Source organism: Microsporum canis, genomic scaffold, assembly GCF_000151145.1.
Source record: "Microsporum canis CBS 113480 supercont1.1 genomic scaffold, whole genome shotgun sequence".
Taxonomy (NCBI): domain Eukaryota; kingdom Fungi; phylum Ascomycota; class Eurotiomycetes; order Onygenales; family Arthrodermataceae; genus Microsporum; species Microsporum canis.
The window spans coordinates 2,993,597-3,013,664 of NW_003299169.1; the positions used below are offsets into that span (position 1 = coordinate 2,993,597).

General features: G+C 45.4%; 7 protein-coding genes and 1 non-coding gene across 8 annotated transcripts; 5 read left to right on the forward strand and 3 right to left on the reverse strand.

The window, feature by feature from the left end:
• Positions 1-1,015: 1,015 nt before the first annotated feature.
• MCYG_01097 (protein kinase domain-containing protein) lies at positions 1,016-2,352 on the forward strand (the record flags this gene model as incomplete). Its single annotated transcript, XM_002850947.1, has 2 exons — positions 1,016-1,613; positions 1,679-2,352. 2 exons carry the CDS (start codon positions 1,016-1,018, stop codon positions 2,350-2,352), a joined length of 1,272 nt encoding a protein of 423 aa, XP_002850993.1.
• Positions 2,353-2,979: 627 nt separating this feature from the next.
• On the reverse strand, positions 2,980-3,955 carry MCYG_01098 (conserved hypothetical protein; the record flags this gene model as incomplete). The annotated part of the gene is made up of 2 exons (XM_002850948.1): positions 2,980-3,046; positions 3,105-3,955. The coding sequence occupies 2 exons, from the start codon at positions 3,953-3,955 to the stop codon at positions 2,980-2,982; spliced, it is 918 nt and encodes a 305-aa protein (XP_002850994.1).
• A 558-nt stretch (positions 3,956-4,513) lies between these two features.
• On the reverse strand, positions 4,514-5,353 carry MCYG_01099 (conserved hypothetical protein; the record flags this gene model as incomplete). The annotated part of the gene is made up of 1 exon (XM_002850949.1): positions 4,514-5,353. The coding sequence occupies one exon, from the start codon at positions 5,351-5,353 to the stop codon at positions 4,514-4,516; it is 840 nt and encodes a 279-aa protein (XP_002850995.1).
• A 2,357-nt stretch (positions 5,354-7,710) lies between these two features.
• MCYG_01100 (kex protein) lies at positions 7,711-10,308 on the forward strand (the record flags this gene model as incomplete). The annotated part of the gene is made up of 2 exons (XM_002850950.1): positions 7,711-9,479; positions 9,546-10,308. The coding sequence occupies 2 exons, from the start codon at positions 7,711-7,713 to the stop codon at positions 10,306-10,308; spliced, it is 2,532 nt and encodes an 843-aa protein (XP_002850996.1).
• Positions 10,309-11,572: 1,264 nt separating this feature from the next.
• On the reverse strand, positions 11,573-12,571 carry MCYG_01101 (metallophosphoesterase domain-containing protein 1; the record flags this gene model as incomplete). The annotated part of the gene is made up of 2 exons (XM_002850951.1): positions 11,573-12,053; positions 12,201-12,571. The coding sequence occupies 2 exons, from the start codon at positions 12,569-12,571 to the stop codon at positions 11,573-11,575; spliced, it is 852 nt and encodes a 283-aa protein (XP_002850997.1).
• A 2,093-nt stretch (positions 12,572-14,664) lies between these two features.
• On the forward strand, positions 14,665-16,244 carry MCYG_01102 (Atg24p; the record flags this gene model as incomplete). Its single annotated transcript, XM_002850952.1, has 3 exons — positions 14,665-14,866; positions 14,888-14,952; positions 15,045-16,244. The coding sequence occupies 3 exons, from the start codon at positions 14,665-14,667 to the stop codon at positions 16,242-16,244; spliced, it is 1,467 nt and encodes a 488-aa protein (XP_002850998.1).
• A 1,818-nt stretch (positions 16,245-18,062) lies between these two features.
• Positions 18,063-18,193, forward strand: MCYG_10514. Its single transcript has one exon. It is a non-coding gene; the product is annotated as a tRNA-Leu (tRNA).
• A 134-nt stretch (positions 18,194-18,327) lies between these two features.
• Positions 18,328-19,934, forward strand: MCYG_01103 (ubiquinone biosynthesis monooxygenase COQ6; the record flags this gene model as incomplete). Its single annotated transcript, XM_002850953.1, has 2 exons — positions 18,328-18,499; positions 18,574-19,934. The coding sequence occupies 2 exons, from the start codon at positions 18,328-18,330 to the stop codon at positions 19,932-19,934; spliced, it is 1,533 nt and encodes a 510-aa protein (XP_002850999.1).
• Positions 19,935-20,068: the final 134 nt, after the last annotated feature.

Genomic DNA, 20,068 nt, shown 5'->3' on the forward strand with positions numbered 1-20,068 from the left:
CTATTTTTGTATAATGTTTCGCTTGCCGCCTGCCATTTATGATTAGAGACTAACGTATACTTGGCAAGCAGATATTCAGATATTCGGCTCGCCTGGGACGTTGAACATGGCCCCTATGTCAGACACATATAGTCTATTGAGCCAATCCCAGGCTGAATAATGCCTTAAAGCATTCATATTTTAGTCTGACAAAGACTTAATCCATCCTTACTCCCTAACCAACCATCAAAGACCTCAATCATTGTGCCAAGCTGGGAGGCTATATCCAATCAACCTGAGAGTCCTAAAAAGGACCAGGCAAGATCCGTGTTAGAAGTACCCCGTATGTCAAGTACTAGAGAATCGAGCCAGCGCCTAGAGAAGTGGTTGAATTTAAAAATAACGCGGCGCTTCCATAACGTAAAAAGGCTCCAAAGCAACCCTTTCTCAGTAATTTGAATCCATACCCATGTAACTAAGGTTTATTGCTTTGGTGACGTGACTGGATTCATTAGATGGTAGACCCCTGGGCCACCTAAACATTGAGATACCCCATCACAATCCATGCCAGCCCCTCAAGCAGGTTTTAGGCAAACGAAACACGCCGAGTTCTCAATAATTGGACGCTAGGAACTGTAGTGGGCGGCTAACAGTTAAAACGCATGCAGGAGATGGGGTATTGGGGGCTGAGTCCGTTTAATGTTGGTTGCTGGGGGATATGTTGGATAGTTATAAGTGGGCAATTTGTTGGATTATGCAGTCCATTCTGCTCCGACTTGCACACATTACCAATGGGAACATCAGGCCTTTTGTATCCAACTTTTTCAACAGCGGTGGAGCCCAGCCAGCGGGTACAAGGCCTTGTCACGTGATATGTCTTTTATAAGATTCTCCTAGCTCCAACCTCAGTCACATATATTTGGTCAGTAGTTTATGCAGTTCCCATCTCCTCGACCGCTAAACACGTTTTATCCCACATTTTTTCTCAGATAAACTCCACAGCTACCTGCTTCACGATCGATATATACTCGTTCAAATGACGGCCATTGCAGCACTTCCGGATAGAGCGCCAGGTATGCCGGTAGTGGCAGCAACACCCCAATATCCCAAAAGGGACGAAGATGACGCTGCAGAGTTTGGTGTCTTTGTGAGAAATGAGGATGAGGAGCTTGACCTCGAAGAGGTAGTGGAACCCTGGCACAAATACGATAATAAAAAAACTCCGCATGTATACTACCCTATTCTCCTTGGGGAAGTTATCAATGGGAGATACTTGGTAGAGCATAAAGTCGGCTCTGGCGGTTTCGCTACCGTTTGGATGGCTCATGACCTTCAAGATAAGAAGGATGTGGCCCTTAAAATTATGTCTTCGGGAGAATGGGGAGATATCGAAACCCGTATACAGGCCGAAATCCTTCAACGTGTACAAGATATCTCTCACCTTGTGACCTATTTAGCGACATTTCTACTACCTGGAAATAATTGCTATCATAGAGTTCTGGTACTTCCATTAATGGGCCCACCCCTTTGCCAGCTTACTATAAGAAATATATCTATGGCTACTCGTATGTCTGCTGCAAAGCAGTTATTAGTAGCATTAGGAAATTTACATAAAGCTGGAATTATACATCGCGGTAAGTAAACTCCATCTTTACATCTCTTCCTATTAGCAACACATTCTAATATGGCTACCGAACAGACCTAAATGAGAGGAACTGTATGTGGGGGATGGTCCCTCTCCATAACCTTAGCCGGAATAAGAAGTACGAAGCACTCGGCCGACCACTAAAGCGACTTATACCATTTATCGATGACCTCTGGAAGAAGGGGGAGCTTGTTCAGCCTATTAATGTCCCCGAGAACTTACGTACAGACGAATTCTATCTTGGGGATTTTGGCCTGGCGATGAAAATAGGTGATCCTATATATCAACATGGCGGCCCACCTGAGCGATTTTGTTCCCCTGATCGACTCCATAAAAAGGGCCTAACCACTGCATGCGATATGTGGAGCTATATGGTCCTCTTTTCGTTACTTTACCTGGGCTCCCCTCCTTTCCCTACTATTTTTAGGGGTGGGATAATAGCTGGTATTGTTTGCCGTTTGGGCCCATTACCCGAGAAATGGAAAGGTCTTTATATTTACCCTGGAGCGCTCGATTCCTGGTATGACCAGCATACAACTGTCAATCCAGAACGTGGACTTGAATCAGTAATTGCATATCATCGCCCTGAGAGTGATCCCGTTGAGCGAAAACATATTCTGTCTATTATGTCTCGGGTATTCACTTACTGCCCAGAGAAACGCCCTTCCGCAGCAGACCTTTTACGGGATCCTTCATTCAAGGCTATTATGGACAAATACGGTAGTTGATAGAAGACTCTCTCCATTTCCTGTACTGAATTACTGTTTCTTCATCTCGAGTTTTCTTTTTCTTTTCTTTTTTTTTTTTCATTGAAGGATTGTGGTTGTGGCCTCAAAGTTTTGAATACAAGCATTTCTATTACATGCTACATTTGTGTTGAGATTGTTATGGGATGTATACGGAGGGCATGCAAGGGATTATGAATTTTATATGGAGAATAATGAATACCCATAATTTCATTGTATCATAACTTATTCGCTGGATAAGTACAACTTTAGGAGCAAATTATTAGAATATGTAATTTCTCTGGTTTATTTATCCGAAGAGTGCAATAGGCCTAACATCTCTCTTCACTTACCATTGTGAGGAGCTTCACCTCTAACTACCGTACACTGTGGTTTGCAAACACTACATTTGCTTTATTCTTTGCACGAGATAACAAGTCTTTGTTGTAGATTGAATAGAATTATTGACCAGGAACGAATGGTGGATATTTAGCTAGTGCGATTGACTAGATGAAACATACTAAATGTGAGGTGGCCCAACAAGTATAGTTCGTTCTATATATAATATCTAGGAGGATACCCTCTATATATCCATGTTCCCTTCGAAAATGCATAATGCACGTAAAATGGCTATATTAATACTCTAGCAGTGACAAAGTCTAAGAAGGGAGAGGTGTTGCAATGAGTGCGTTTCTCACTAGATAGCATGGTTAGAAGCAACCAATACAAATAGAACCCCAGGGATAATAACTTACAAGGACCACCGTAAGCTAGCATCTCGAGCTTTTATAACCAAATCCATACACCTAAGCTCTTCTTCCGTCAAAGCAATCGCTTTAGTAGTAGCCTCAAAAAGCGACATGCTATAATGATCATTGCTGCACTTGATGGCCGCAATTTCATAGAATCGTGGGAAAAATCCAGCATGACCCCAATCGAGTAGGCATATTGACTGATCTTCCATCAGTATAATATTCCGACGACATAGATCCATATGACAAAGGCTAAGCGAGTGTGGCGTCAGGTCAACAGTTTCCTCAAGAAGCTCGATACGTTTATTAACCCAGGCATTCATGTCTTCTAAAGACCCAAACTCCATTTTTGCACCATTATCCCCCCACAAGTAGCCTCGGGGCATGCCACCGCCAACTGGACCTGGAACACCCCCACCCTTTATCTGCCCAAGGTGGGCAATTATTTTCGTCAACTTTTTGGTAATCTCACTGTTTGAATCAATATTATTCAACGTCTTCAAGTTCTGTCCGGGTATATATTCCATAAAAAGGTAGCCTTTGGGCTTTGTATCGGAAGGGTCATGGTGTTGGAAGTAGCGATAAACTCTGGGAACTCGGACAATATTGGGGTCGACATGTTGGGAGGCGTATTCCTGAGTCGCTGCTTCGCCGGGAGAAACACCAGTGCCGTACTTGACGACCATATTATATGAAATTCTGACTACAGGGTCGCCTCGTTTAGAATCATTAATTTTTCGTTCGTTTTTGAGGCGGTGGGAAATATTGATAAGCCAGGTCTGAGGAGCAAGTTGAACAAAGGGTTTGGGAATAAGCCACAGAAGCCAATCTGTGACGTTTGCTATAATAAACATATTAATCAACCCTTGAACGAATAATTTGCGGTATCCAAAAATTTTTGTAATTCCGTCTTCGAATTCGGCATAAGGAGACAAAACCAATAAAACGATGGAAAGTTGACAGAATACACCGTTGGAATGGTGTCACAAACAAATCGCCCATAGACTCCTTTTCGCCATCATTACCATTATCATTATAAGCACAAAATAATCTATCACGCGCTCTTCCAGAATAACAGAGACGAGGAAAAAGTATTCCAATAATCTGCGATTATATTTTTTTTTATAGGCGGCTATTTAACTTCCGGGCTAATTAACTAGTTAACAAGCAACCCTATTATTAAGCTAAGCGAAGCTCAATTTTGCCGCTTGAGTTTACTATTTGTTGATCATTCGTCCATATGTTGATAAACTATTGGAGTTATCGTTGTTAGAATGTTCTAGGCATGCATCGATGGGTGTTTCTGCGTAAAAGTGGGTGGGAAGGCAAGACAAGGGCTGGTCCTTAGGTTCTCTATGTACATGCATGCAACAAGGAAAAAAAAGCAGTATCGGATATCTGCGCTGATCTGGTCACTCCCGCCATAAGAAAATTGTATAGGGAATAACGATGCATAGCAAGATGGCAAAGAAAAGATACATGTTACGAGTCGCTTTCAGCACCCGGGCCTCATAGCACTCTTCACATTTTTTGAAGAAAGAGGTAGAGTCGTTGGTCTTGGGGAAGGGAATATCTGGGACTTCCTTGCCAAGGAACTTGCATAACGGTTCCCATCCGTCTTCAACATCCCATTCCAACAGTTGATCCTTCGGCACGAGACTTCGCACTCGTTCGCAGTGTTTTATTAGGACGTCTATCGAATTGTGCTGAAAGTCGCCTCGGTAAAACCACTTCAAAGTACCTCTATAATACCCTTCCTGGGCCCAGAAGAGCTCGGTATGAAAGAAGCTTTTAAACCAGAACCCCCAATCTCTTGAGTGAACAACAATCGTGTTCATAACGCTATTATGCCATGCTCTGACATCTCGTCGTACGTTGAGAATAACTTTCGCCTTTGGATATGCTGCTATAAGTTCGGGGGCAAAGACTGCAGCAGCGTGGTCAGTCATGGCAGCACAATGGCCCACCACTTGATCAAAATCAGTGGACGAAATGGCAAGTCCTTTCGATCGAGGCTGAGATGCAGCGTATTTCAACCTTTGGCGATGAAGTAGATACCATGCTTTGTCGTCGGGTGGATTCGTAACTACGTCGAAGCCATGATAGGTATGGTCATATCCAAGGTTTAGCAACGCTGCTCGAAGAGACCATGTACCGCTTCGAGAAGGCCCAACACACAAAACTTCCAATGGTCGTGTGCGGACACGGGTGGGTGGACTCAAGGGGTATAAGAAATTTTTGATCTCCTCCATCGCCGGGTCTCTCTTGTCGATTGTTAATTGGTTTGAAATTTAGAGATCTAAGTATGTGAATGCATTGAAACTAAAGCCTCCGAGCAAACTGAGTAGCAAAAAGAAAGAAGAAAATTGGGCGAAAGGCGAGGTTATATATAATGTAGATGGATACTCCCTGCCGAACATGTCACTTTGGTATTCCTTTGAGCCGAGCCAGTGCTCAAAGGGGTCATTGTCTAAGAAGAAAGATGGGACATACGTATTATATACCCTTGTACATCGACTACTTTGACGTGAATTGGGTATTTTTAACGAGACCAGATCAAGATAGCAGTGACTGGGTAATAACACGGTCTAGCTTCGGCTTAGATGGTTGGGTATTTTGTCAAGAAGCTTGCAAGTAACCCCTCCAGCTGACTTCAGGGATTGTCTGTGGAGTTCGCTTGAATCCCGAACTAGAAAAATAAGAATCTGCAGCAGGGTATATTCCGTCTAAGAGAAGCATCCTATGTATGTGCGTGCATATCTATGCAGTATATAACACGAGGTGCTTGTGTAGCGCCATTTCAAACCCAGGTCCCCGAAAAGCCAATAGACTCCCCCGTCTTAAGCCTAAGGCATCCTACCCTGGGCATCTTTTGTGGTGTTCGCATGAAGCCTTTGAACGAGCAAGGAACGGGTGGTGTGTTTTAGTGTATGACTGCTCCATAACAAAGGCATAAGATAACGAAACCTCGATGCACGTTATAGCATGGAGGATACCCTTACAGCTTCATTTTGTATTTCCTCCGGGGCATTTTGGTGCTTTTTCTTCGAAAGAGAGATTCTGTCGATCGCGTGCAGAACATGCAGTCGTGTGGGCCCCTAGAAGATACGTTGGATACGAGAAAGATTTCAGCTTTATTAAGAGATGGAAGAGTGCTTATATAGTGATCTTTATATACGTAAAGTTCTCTATAAAAGATAGATCCTAGATGCCTACTCCGTACAGTAGATAACGGAAAGGAGCCAAACGCAGTGAACCTATAGAAGCGCACTCAAGCCACAGCTTCTAGTCTTCCCAAACAACATAAAGGGTGTATACCTCTGTTTATCCAGAAGCTCGAAAAGACAGTGTGTGACCATTTGATCTCGCCGAGGTCGTCGACAGCGAACTCACATATAACTATATCAGCGCTTGTTTAGGAAAGGATTTTATCTTTCACTTCCTTTCTTTATTCTTCAAGCTTCCATAACATCGCCTATGAACGGCATCTTTGCTTCAAAGTCTGGAACCGAGATCCCATCAAAAGGGAGACATTATACCGAAGCATAGTGTGCTATGTCTGCCGCTGCGAATACAGCCGTCGAAAATGAGCTTCAGAAACAGCAGCACATTGCCGCAAGACATTGAAAGCGCAGATAAGGCCATCCTGATGTCACCAAGTACTCATCCAGCCTAATGTCCTGTAAATCATCATCGATTCAAAGCCACGCCCACTCTTAACACTACGCTACGACGGAATCCATCTAAAAAAAAGTTAGGAATTGTGGGACCAAGAGCTGAACTTCTTTATATATATATAGGCAGCCAACGATGATGTCATACACTTGGCAATCTAAGCCATCACGTGTATGGAAGCACGTGCAATATAGAGGAATAAATATAATCCGAGTCAGCTGATCCGGCTGAAGGCGGAATAATTATCCGATATCCCAAAATGGTAGTTGAAACATCGATGAAGTCTTTTTTCATGTTAATAAAAATAAAAATCGTTTAATACATTTATTACGTGAAAGGAAGATAATACGAATGAGATGGTTGAGGTATAGTTGGCGGAGTAAAGTTGCTCTCTTTCTCTTGTACGGAGCGAATACAAAAGTAGCGTTGCTTGGCCAGGAGATCTTCTAGTAACGAATAACTACTCCGTTACTTTTAGGGAAAAAAAGAAACGAAAAGAAAGAGAATAATTCTCCTTCTTTATCAAACCAGGCCCACGAAGTACTATCATCCTTTCGTTTGAGCGGCACTTGTGAATTCCGAATTTACCCCTGGCGCTTTGCTATTCATGTGGATAAGCAAAGCATTGCCGTCGTACTAAAAAAAGTGGATTGCGAGGCCGCAAGCTCAACGTGTCGAGACGATCAAACATTTCAACTGGCGCCCTTTACCAGCAAACTGAGCTTTCTTCGCCCTTCAGCGCAACCTCCTTTCCATATCTAAAATATTCCACGCTTTGCAGGGCCTCCTTCGTCGTCGAATTCCTTCCGCCCCTCCTTAAAAACACGTCCCCATCTTTTTCTGGGGGCGGAGTTGAATGTACACCAATCGATAATTCCACCGGGTCAAAAACCACCCGGTTCCTACAGTATCGAAAGAGCGCAAACACGCAGGCATGAAGCTTCGAAACGTATTCCATCTAGCTGCCGTGTTGGTTGGTACTGGTGCTGTCGATGCTTCGTTATACCGCCGTGACTACGATGCCCATGATTACTTTGCAGTTCAACTACACTCTTCGGTATCGCCGGCCCAGGTAGAACAATTGTTAGGAGTTCAGCATGAAGGCCAGATAGGGGAGTTGGAAGGTCATCATACCTTCTCTCTACGAAAAGGACAAGGTGTGGATGTGGATGAAATGCTAGAAGACCTACAGAAGAGGTCCCGTCGTCGAAGATCGTTAGAAGCTCGTGGAGAATTTGCTGGAATAGACGGACTGGATGGAATATTATGGTCTGAAAAACTGACACCAAAGAGACGCCTACAAAAACGAATCCCTCCTCCCAGGCCGGAATCCGAATCTATCGTGCTCAACCAACGTCGACCTGACCAAACTCCAGACCCTGGCGCTCAGTCGAGGCAAGATGAGATTGCAAACACGCTAGCCATATGGGACCCAATCTTTAAACAGCAGTGGCATCTTTTTAACACTCTATACCCGGGAAATGACCTTAACGTTACGGGTCTGTGGCTTGAAGGAATTACTGGGAACGGATCTATTTCTGCTATTGTTGACGATGGCTTAGATATGTACAGCAATGACCTGAAGGATAATTACTTTGCGGCAGGCTCCTATGATTTTAACGAGATGCATTCAGAGCCTCGACCGTTGTTAGACGATGATAAGCATGGGACCAGATGTGCTGGCGAGGTTGCAGCTGTCCGCAACGACATTTGCGGCGTTGGCGTTGCATATGATAGCAAGGTTTCTGGAATTCGTATTCTATCAAAGGCTATTAATGATGCGGATGAGGCTGTTGCGGTCAATTATGGATTCCAGGAGAATCAAATCTATTCTTGTTCATGGGGCCCGATCGACGATGGCAGGACGATGGATACACCCGGTATTTTGGTCCGTCGAGCCATTGCCAACGGGATCCAAAAGGGCCGCGGTGGAAAGGGCTCTGTTTTCGTTTTTGCTGCTGGCAATGGAGCGGGCCACGGAGATAACTGCAACTTTGACGGTTACACCAACAGTATCTTCAGCATAACTGTGGGTTCCGTTGATTGGAATAACGAGCATCCATACTATTCCGAGTCGTGCTCTGCGCAGCTGGTTGTGACATATAGCAGTGGAGGTGGCGGATACATTTATACCACGGACGTTGGTGCCAATGTCTGTTCATCACAGCATGGCGGAACATCTGCTGCTGGCCCCTTGGTGGTTGGTGTCATGGCACTTGTTCTCCAGGTTCGTCCGGAGCTGACCTGGCGTGATCTACAATATTTACTTGTTGAAACTGCCGTTCCTATCAATGAAACTGCTCCAGGGTGGCAGACCACCAGCATTGGAAAGAAGTTCAGCCACGATTTCGGCTACGGCAAGGTTGACGCATATACCACGGTCCATTTGGCTAAAGAGTGGAAACTCGTTAAACCGCAGGCTTGGTTCCACTCGCCGTGGTTGAAAGTTTACCATGACGTTCCCCAGGGCGACAAAGGACTTTCCACTTCTTTTGATATCACGACAGAGATGCTTAAGAAAAACAACCTAGAGAGAGTTGAACACGTAACCGTCACTATGAATATCAACCATACTCGCCGCGGTGACCTCAGTGTTGAGCTTCACAGTCCAAGTGGTGTAATCAGTTATCTGAGCACCGCTCGGCCTCAGGATGATGAAAGGGCTGGATACGTTGACTGGACATTCATGTCTGTTGCTCACTGGTAAGCTATTCCCTGCGCTGGTATCTATCCTTGTCAACGGTTATAACTAACATTTTCTCACAATAGGGGTGAAAAGGGAGTAGGAAACTGGACTGTTATTGTTAAGGATACTGTGGTTAATGAATATAACGGCACATTTGTTGATTGGCGAATTACTCTATGGGGAGAGTCAATCGATCCCAGCATTCAAAAGCTACACCCCTTACCTGATGCCCACGATCACGACCATGACACCAGCATACCAGCCCCCCACGTCGGTACAACCACTGTTACGCCAGGACCAACCAAGACAAGCCCTCCATTCCGTCCTACTGACAACCCCGGCCGGCCTACACGACCAAAACCCTCTGGTTCCACTACACCGTCTTCTGCTGCTGCCGCCACATCCTCGCCCTCCGCGGGAGCTGAAAACTTCCTTCCATCTCCTTTCCCAACCTTTGGTGTCTCGAAACATACCCAGATCTGGATATACGGCTCTATCGGCCTAATTCTCATTTTCTGCTCTGCACTAGGCGTATACTTCTGGATTCAACGTCGAAAACGTATCCGCAACAATCGCAATGAATACGAATTCGAGATGGTGGCAGAGGAGGATGAAGGATTTCCACTCAGTGGTGCTGGTGCCGGAGGCAAAAAACATACACGCCGCGGCGGAGAGCTCTACGATGCATTCGCGGGAGATAGCGATGATGAAGATCCTCTTTTCAGTAGTGAAGAGGAAGATTCTCATGAGTACGTGGATGGAGTTGATGACGATGACTCCTATCATGATGATGATGGACCGGAAACTACCACCCCGGAACCCACAGCTAGACCCGAAAGGTCATAAGCAGACATTTCACCTTGCTCTCTATTATACTTTTAGACATGGGTTTTTTTCCGTCAGTTTATTCAGATTTGGCTTATATGTTTGACTGCATGAGTGATTCCCCTTTTGTTGTCTTCGCTTACAGAGTCTTTTCATCATTTTCCGTTTAATTGTCTTGCCATTTTTCATCTTTGCAGACGGCTGGACATACTATATATGTAAACGCCATAGTTATATTTCCAGTGGCATATATTCTTATACATATTTGGTTTCTTATGTCTTTTCACCAATTATGGTTTTGATGTATTTTGATTTGTCTAATCTCATTTTGTTTACATTTATGGGTGTTTATGTATCTCTTTGCTGTATAGAAATAGATTATTTTCTACCTTGGTGGAAGTAATGAACATCCTAACTAGGCGATATATTTGAAAAGTAATAGTAATGTAAGATCGAATATAAAGAGATTGTGTGTGCTGTAGCTGTAGATAAGTAAAATATGAAGCAAGCTTATAGAGATCTATCATCCACCTATGAAGAAGACAAGAAAAGTTATAAATATAAAGGTAAAAGGAGCCATTCCATGATCTTTATTACAATATGCAAGTAAAGAAAATGATTCGATGTGAATACGAGAACCACTTGGTGTTATAATACTTCTTAAGAGATGATACTCTCTTGCCTAGTAAGAACTCTCATGCTCGAGGAACCGAACAATGAGGCCCTTCGGAAAGTGAGAATGTAGATATTTTCAAGAGGGCTTCTTGACTTGTTTGGGAGGGCGTGGTTAGTGATAGCGTCCATAAAGATGCACAGCCATACTAAGGGTTTTAGGTGACTGAAGCAGGCCAAGTAACCAGGGACTTCTTATATATATTAACATCAGATGATAGTATTTCTCGTAGATTTGCTTCTACCCGGAGCTGCCTGGGTATAAACCTGTTTCTATGAGAAGGACAAGGTTGCAGTTTAAAAGCGGCTTCGATAAGGCTTTCAACGAGATACGGGGCAAAATGAGAGAGCGCGATGAAAAGAAAGATGCTCCGTTCCAGTTCAACTCGTCAAGAGGTATCTTTTTGGGCGCTAAATGTACATCAAGAAAAGGACTATGCACGACCCGAGATATATGGGGAATGTGGAAGAATAAAATAATAGCATATAAAGGGGAAAAAAAGCAGACGCCCATGTTCGTTCCCATCGCTAGCACCTAGGACCCCGTACGCCAGAACAGTTGAAATAGTGAAAGGTAAATAAGGTATAGATGTGGTATTGAGGCCAATGACGGCTATATATGGGTCACGATTGGTTCATTAATATTGTCATTTCCATCCAACAGGTCGCCTATGAGACAGGCATTGACGAAGGTTGTGGTAGTAGGAAGCTTTTGCTTCTCAACTGTTGGCATCAAAGAAGGTGCAGCCGGGAAAATATATTCAAATAAGTGGCCTGTCTGCTCCCGCACAGCCCTGAAAAAGGGACCCCAACCCTTTCTTTGGCGATCAGTCCCCTCTTCCACAACTGGCACAACTTTCTCGTCGAAGTTGGTGGTCTTCACACCATATCCGTCATGGACATGGCCGAATACGACCAGACGGGGCTTAACTCGTTCAATTTCTTGACCCAAGAAAGCACAACCGCTGTGTAAGTCACCGTCGAGATGTTTCGAGGGCGGCTCATGTGTTAACAAGACATCGGTTCCTTCTGGCACCGCCCTTGTCCATACATCTGTGCCTCTGGGGACATGGAATGCTCCTATTCGCGAAGGGCTAGACGATATGGACGGTGAGCCATGGATTGCGATTTCGCGTCCATTTCCGTGCTCAGGGAACTGTAAAGTAACGGAAGAGTCTCGGAGGTAGATGACACTGCCGAAATTCAAATCACAGACTGTCCTCCCCGGTACGGAAGGGTACCTGTCCGGATTTCGTTGGGCAAACGGAGGGTCTAAAAGGACATCGTGTTCGCCGGCAACGAGAATTTTATAGGTGTGTGGTTGGGCAGAGAGCCATGTCAGCTGTGCCTGTAGTTCTTCAAATGTGCCGTTGACCGTCAAGTCACCGGCATGGAGGAGAATGTCGCCATCTGGCAGCTCAGGTTGCCAGTTATGTGTGTCTGAAATGCAGACGACGGAGATTGGGTGCTCTGGCGTGGATTCAGGTTCCGCCAAGGGTCGATAGTTCTGTCTTCCAGGGAACCGTGCCGTAAATGCCTGGATCCATCGGCTGAAGAAGGTGAGAAAATTGAATGGCCGCTGGCTCAGAATGAAGGCCTTGTCAACCGGCATCGAGTCGCACATTCGAATAAACCCATCCAAATAATGAGAGAAGATAACTCTATACATAAGAAATTCACACGCGTTGAAAAGTATATAATAAGGGAGAGGGATCAAAACTCAAAACAGCATGCTTCAACGAACAACGGGGGAGGCAAGAAGAGGAAGAAGAATATATAAAACAGATCAAGAAGAAAACCAGCAAGATCTGGGGACACACATCGGGACCAAGTATAGATTATATATCTAGTATAGATAAGTCATGGCCCTTAACCAAAAGGGGGCGGCTGTTGTGTATCCGGAGGGGGTAAGGGATAACTCCGTACAGACAGGTAAAGAGGCACTGAGAGCACACCGACAGAAAGGGTCGTATCAAGACTGGCCCCAAAAAGAGATGCGAAAATAAGCCAGCGATGCTGCTTTCAGCCCGAGGCTTCCAATGGGCGGCCTTCTCTTCCCATCCATCCTTGGAACTGCGATGCAATGTATTGCTTGCTCCTCCTTGAAAAGCGTAATATATCACAATATCACAATGGCCAGTTCGTTCCCAGCAGTGTGGTTTCCTATTTAGCCTGTGGGGAATGCCAGGGCGGTCGTATTAATAACCTATTGTTCTCTGCAGAGAACAATAGAAGCCTGCATGAAAAAGAGGCGCTAGTGTCACAATCGCCGTTTCCGCGATACGGCCGCGATACAGACGCCCATATATTTAACGACATTGAAAAGATCTTCGAACGACGCTGCTTTCTTTTCTCGAGCCCGGTTTATACTTCCTCTCAGCGCTAAATGAAACTCTCCCAGTCGGCCTATCATTTGATGTCCTTCTCTTTTTGCCTTTTCATCAAAGTCAGAATGATGGGTCGCACGGAAGTAGGTGCTTGGACTCACCTCAACTGGGTGCGAATTTGATACTCCGATCCATTCATTATCGATACTCCATCTGATCGACGAGAGGTCATATATATTGTGCAAGTTGATCAAGACCATTAAATGTTGCATATGGCTGAAAGAGAACAATTCACACACTGGTGGTGTTTTTAACAAGTGCAATACGGTAGTATAGAGTATACGGAAGGGATCCCAGAGTAGGCAAACAAAAGTAGCCAACTATCTTCCGTCTCGACTCGTTCGACCCGCTAATAGTAAGTACTTCGATATCTCCATGGCTGATGGTAAATTTGCAGCTATATCTTGGTGTTAAGTCGCTGCATCCCATACATAAGCACAAGCTATAAATAACTGTCGAGACGCCAATTCACTGCTGCAGTGCAAGTATGCTCCACCACCGAGCATTTTGATAGCCGGTGGCCCCTTCAGCCTGTATGAGAGATGTCGGGGTAGCCTGTGTCAAGCCAAGGGGTTCCGTCTGAATGTTTTACATCCCGCCCCAGGATCAGGCCTGTATGTAGTTGGGGGATGCATGCAGTGACAGAACCTCAACATTCAGCGAGAAGCTAGCCACTGGCTTGAAAGCCCTGCATGGGAATTCATGCGGCCTTGCAGCCGTCATCATCAAGTGGAAGCGCTTAGAGGCCCGTTGGAGATATTGTTTACTCTGTAGTCTCGTCTGACAGACGGAAGGGTCATCATGGTGGACATGTTGACGCCTAAAATTTCTCCTCTAAAGGGCCTGCTGGCTGCTAATATCAATATACCAGTCGGTATGTTCCGGCTGATATACCATCATAACCGTCCGGCCTTACTGTATGTAAAGATGCTGGCTTGACGTCCAACTTCGATTCTTTGTCAAAAGTTGAAAAGAAAAGCTCGGGACAGGCGCTAGTCCTAAAGAGGGAGACACTGACATCATCATATCACGTGATGATGAATTCGTTCCTTCATACAGCAAGACAGAGCGAAAGAGAGAAAGAAAGAGAAGAGAGAATTCGACGTTCAACCATTCATGCGCACTGTGTGATTAGGAGACACTCCATGCTTGATCAGCCCGAATTCTATATCTTTGTACTTGTATTAAGTTGATATATCACTTTATGCCTTCCTGTTAGACGCGCGGTGAGATTCGTGGGCATATCCGAAGCCCTGGTCAACTCAGGCTCCTACATAAACATCAATCCGCTCCCACGGCATATATATCACCAACAAACATGGATCACAACGATTTCGATAGTGTTTCTTGGAGGAATGATGGGGACAGCGATGCATCGCGACCCGCTACATCGTATACAGATATCGATAACGCCTCCAGTTCGCGGGATGACCCCAATGGAAAACGCCGTATGAGCTCCGCGGGAGAAGAAGTTCTATCCCCAGTTCAAGATGGTGCCTTCACAGCTACCCTGGATAACGGTATGATTGAGTGTACGGTAGACACACCACTGAAGGAGAATGAGGGCACAAAGGATGTCTATGTTTCCTACCTAGTGTCGACTCATGTTAGTGTATCCCCCTCTTCTACATTTTACTTCCATCACAGTACCATAAAATCTACACCCACTCCAAGGATGTTATACTTACGAAAGGGTAGACCAACTTTAAATCCTTTCAAAGAACGGATTTCAGCGTTCGACGGCGGTTCACCGACTTCTACTTCCTTTACAACACTCTATTTCGAGAGTATCCAGCCTGCGCGATCCCCCCGCTACCAGACAAACATAAGATGGAATATGTACGTGGAGACCGATTTGGGCCCGAGTTCACCCAGCGCCGTGCTTGGTCACTTCATCGGTTTATCAAGCGGATTACCCTCCACCCCGTCCTCCGCAGAGCACCCATTTTGGCCACATTTCTGGAATCCGGGGAATGGAATCAACACATGAGGATGCGCCCGTCCCGTAGTGCCACCCATAACTCGGACGGCGGAAGTAATATATTCGATAATTTTGCAGATACATTCGTTAATGCGTTTACAAAAGTTCACAAGCCAGATAAACGGTTTACCGAGGTGAGAGAAAAGGCAGACAAATTGGATGAAGATCTAAGCCATGTGGAAAAGATTGTTGCACGAGTTGCAAGGCGCGAAAGCGACCTGGAGGCCGACTATGCTGAACTCGCCATGCAATTCCGCAAACTTGTGCCTCTCGAACCCGAACTAGAAGTACCTCTACAAATATTTGCCGGATCGGTAGAAGAAACATCTTATGGGATTCAAGACCTGAAAGAACATACAGATCAAAACTATCTAGGCAGTCTTCGAGATATGGAGGCGTATATCTTATCGCTCAAGACTTTGCTCAAGACAAGAGAACAGAAGCAACTCGACTACGAAGCGCTGGTTGACTACCTTAACAAGGCCGTGGCAGAGCGGGATAACCTGACCAACAACCCATCTTCATACTATGCCACAAACCCACTAACAAGTAGCCCCGCCTCTTTCATCCGATCCAAGATGGAAGATATTAGAGGCGTGGACCACGAGCAGTCGCGCCGAGAGAAGGTGCGGAAACTAGAGCTCCGCATTGACGAATTAACCCGTGAGGTAGAAAGTGCTAAAACGACTTCCGAGATGTTCGACGAAGAAGTTGTACGTGAGGTCTCAGACTTTGAACGTATCAAAGCAATTGAGTTCCGCGATACTCTGGGTGCAATGACGCAGAAACATGTCGACTTTTACCAAGGGGTCCTGGCCACTTGGGAACGATTCATTGTGGAGATGGAAGCCGACGGAGACGATGCGGGTGGTAGGCATGACCCGAAAGCGAAAAAGCCTCAGGTTGGAGCTACATAAAGTGGTTCCTTGCCACTCTCTTGTCCCTTTTTTTGTATAGACGGAATTCGTCACTGGCGCTTCAACCCTCTACCTTTTTAGCATGTCTATTTGGTTCTTAGTCACGACTGGAGTTACTCTTTTTTGGATGGTGTTTGAACCAGAGAATAGGAATTAATAACGATGTCCTTCATTTTAACCACTCTTCGCCAAGAAAGACGCCTGGATTTTGTCAGTATTCTACTCACTATAATCCTATTACCAACATAGGTATACAAGACCCCAGTCGCAGGAATTCTTTGTTTCATGCATGGGGCACGATAACAGTGTACATACTCCAAACAAAACTATACCAGAAACAGCTTTGATCAACTTTCCGGTGCGTACGGTCATTTCTCTGTACCCTCGATAGGCTCAGGTTGTGCCACAGCTACCAAAACAAGCGTCGGGACCGACAGACAAGTGCATTCAATGGCAACACATACTATCAATAAAGAACGCAACCCAGCTTCTATCTTCCTTATATTGGTGATCTGCATGTATACCCTTCGTAGGGCATCTGGCTTATGCGACTTTGGCCAATCGAATCCATCTCATTCTAATATATATGTCGATTTATTGCTAGCAGCCAGCTAGTTCAAGCATAATAGCATGAGAGGTAGACGGTATTCTACCTGGTTCTGATAAACCAAGAACTGAGGTAACAAGACGCATTGTTGCCATTATACTATGTATACCGAACAGAAAGACCTGGTTAATTTTGGCCGGCTATCTGTATTCTTGAACCGCGACGGTCGCAGCAAGAGTGAAATTGCATATCAGTTCACCTGGCCTGGCCAAGCAGGTATTCAACCATTCTTTTCAGTCAAAGTCCAGTCAACGGGTCGCATTTGGTCCCCAACGCAGATTTCTTAGGGTAGGTAGGCAGCGCTTGGGTGATACACTCCTAATCTCTGCAAGAGGCGCGGTGTAACAAAACGCACGACGACCTGGAGATACAGCTGAACACGCATAGAGACAGATAAAGAGAGAATGTCATCCCTTTTCATTTATTTCACGGCCGTATGGGAGGGCTGCTCCTCTCGGTTGAGAGTATATATATCAACTCGGATCAGTCTTGATGACCTTCGATTCTCAGATTCATACTTGCCAAATTTCCCAGTCCATCAACTCCTGCGAGGAAACTTATTTTATTCAGAAACAACCGATAGCTCAATTTTCTTCAAAATGAAGCTCGCACACACTCTATTGGCAGCTCTCGCCGTCCTTGGCCAGACTGCCGTTGCTGGTGTTGCCAGTGCTGACGCCGCTGGTGAGCTGCCCAAGGAGATTATCACTATTGGCTTCATATGTACTTGGCACTTCCAGTGTTATAAAGCGGTAAGATCTCATTTCATCTCATCAATAAATGAACATCGGAAGGTTAACCCATGATCCTCCCTGTAGTGCATTGCTAAAGGGTTCGACTCTGCAAAATGTGCCGCACCCGCCATATCCAAGTGAGAAAAATATCCGTTCTAGAATATGGAATATAACCTCATGGCTAACACTCCGTCAAGCGTCTGCCACTGTTTCTAAGAAGAGCCATACTTAACAGGGTATCGTTGGAAGGACACGTCCTTGTGGAAGGAATCGGAGGGAGGAGAATTCAACGTTGTAACGGAGACCCGCATATTTTCCCGGAGCTAGATCAATCGTTTTCTGTACGTAGTACTTCTCCTCATAATTGGACAAGTAAAATCGGCCTGAAGATATCATGTTGGCGTGCTTGTAGTCGTCTTGTAGAAGCTCACCCCTCAGGATCAACTACCCGTCGACTCCACGTGATAGATATGCACAGGCAAGGTGGCCGAGCGGTCTAAGGCGCCAGATTAAGGCTAACCTTAATCAGTAATAATCACCGGTGATCACTTCACCCCGAGATATTCTGGTCCTCCTTGAGGGCGTGGGTTCGAATCCCACCCTTGTCACTATTCTTTTTATTTCTTTTTTTTTAACTAGATGACTAATATATTACTAATAACTTCAACTTTGACCCAAAGCTCGTCGCTCTGCCTCTATCAAATATCACAAATCGATTAGACCGGGAAATCAGCCATCAGAAATGCGTTCGGTATTGGGCGGCGCATTGCGCCCGTATATATGCACTTCATGTAAACTTGGACTCCAGTTACAGCGGAAGAGGTTTGCATCCAGTCTTTCACGGCAACCCGACATCTATGATATCGTTTGTGTTGGAGGGGGCCCAGCAGGTCTAGCTTTGCTGGCTGCATTGAGTACGTCCTCAAAGGCGAATTTCATTCTAATTAATAATTCTACATAGTTCGGTTAGCTAATTTAACATGTCCAGGGTCCTCTCCAATTACCTCCAAGCTCAAAGTTGCCCTCATTGAAAGTCAGGATATCACCAAAGCCAAAAGCTGGAACCTCGACTCAGATCACTTCTCCAACCGCGTTAGCAGTCTTACACCCTCATCTGTTGCTTTCTTAAAAGGTATCGGCGCATGGCAGCATGTCGATACTTCGCGGGTTCAACCATATGAAGAGATGGAAGTGTGGGATGGAGTGACGGGATCCAATATCTCGTTCAACTGGCCACCAAGTCTTATCGAACACGATGCTTCATCGAAGACAGTTGCGACTATGACGGAGAATGCAAATCTTATACGCGGTCTCCTCTCACGAATTGATTCCCTTGGCGATGATGTTTCCGTCTTCTCGTCAACAAAAGTTTCGTCAATTAATAATGGCACGAATATCACTGATGGGCCCGATCTTTCTTCGTGGCCAGTTCTCACTTTATCCCCTTCATCTTCGGCGGAGGCCAACACTGAGCTTCCCACGATCGCTGCCCGGCTTTTAGTAGGTGCAGACGGTATCAACAGCCCTGTGCGCTCATTTGCAGGTATATCTACGGACGGATGGGACTATGACCGACACGGTGTGGTTGCTACCCTGAAGCTCTCTCCCTCAACTCAATCCTCGACCAGGCCAGTGACTGCATATCAACGATTCCTGCCCGGAATTGGCGGGCCAGTTGCCATGCTACCTCTGCCCAATAACTATGCTACCCTCGTCTGGTCTACCACAGTCCAGAACGCCGCATACCTCAAGTCTCTATCTCCAGAAGCATTTACAACAATGGTAAATGCTGCTTTCCGTCTATCTATAACAGACTTGAAGTATATGTTCTCTTTGCCACCTAGCCCAACGGAAGCTTCCGAGAATCTCTACGATCACGGAGATGAGCTATCCTGGCGACTCGAGCATACATCCGTCCCATCCTTTGTACCGCCAGAAGTAGAGACCGTACATTCGAATACGGTCGCTGCATTCCCATTACGATTCCGTCATGCATCAACTTACATATCACCTCGAGTGGCGCTCGTAGGGGATGCAGCTCACGTTATCCATCCTCTAGGAGGTCTGGGCTTGAACCTGGGGGTTGGTGACGTTATATCCCTACAACGCACGATTGAATATGCTATCCAGCATGGTATGGATATCGGGGCGCTGCTAAGCTTGGAACAGTATGCAGCTGATAGATGGATAACGAATGCTGGCATTGGAGGTGCCTGCGATCTGCTGCATAAGGCATATAATGTTCCTGGCTACGGACCGTTTGCGTGGGCTAGAGGTGTTGGCCTAGACGCGGTAAACAGCTTGTCAACACTGAAGGAGTTGATCATGAAGCGGGCTTCGACTGCATGAGCATCTTCTTTTATCTGTACTAATAATATTTTGGGGATAGCGATTAGTAAATCTCCTCGCACTGTACTAATACAACACTTATACCATATCAGAGTTTATTGCTCGCGTGATGGCGGTTGAATACTCCCAAACAC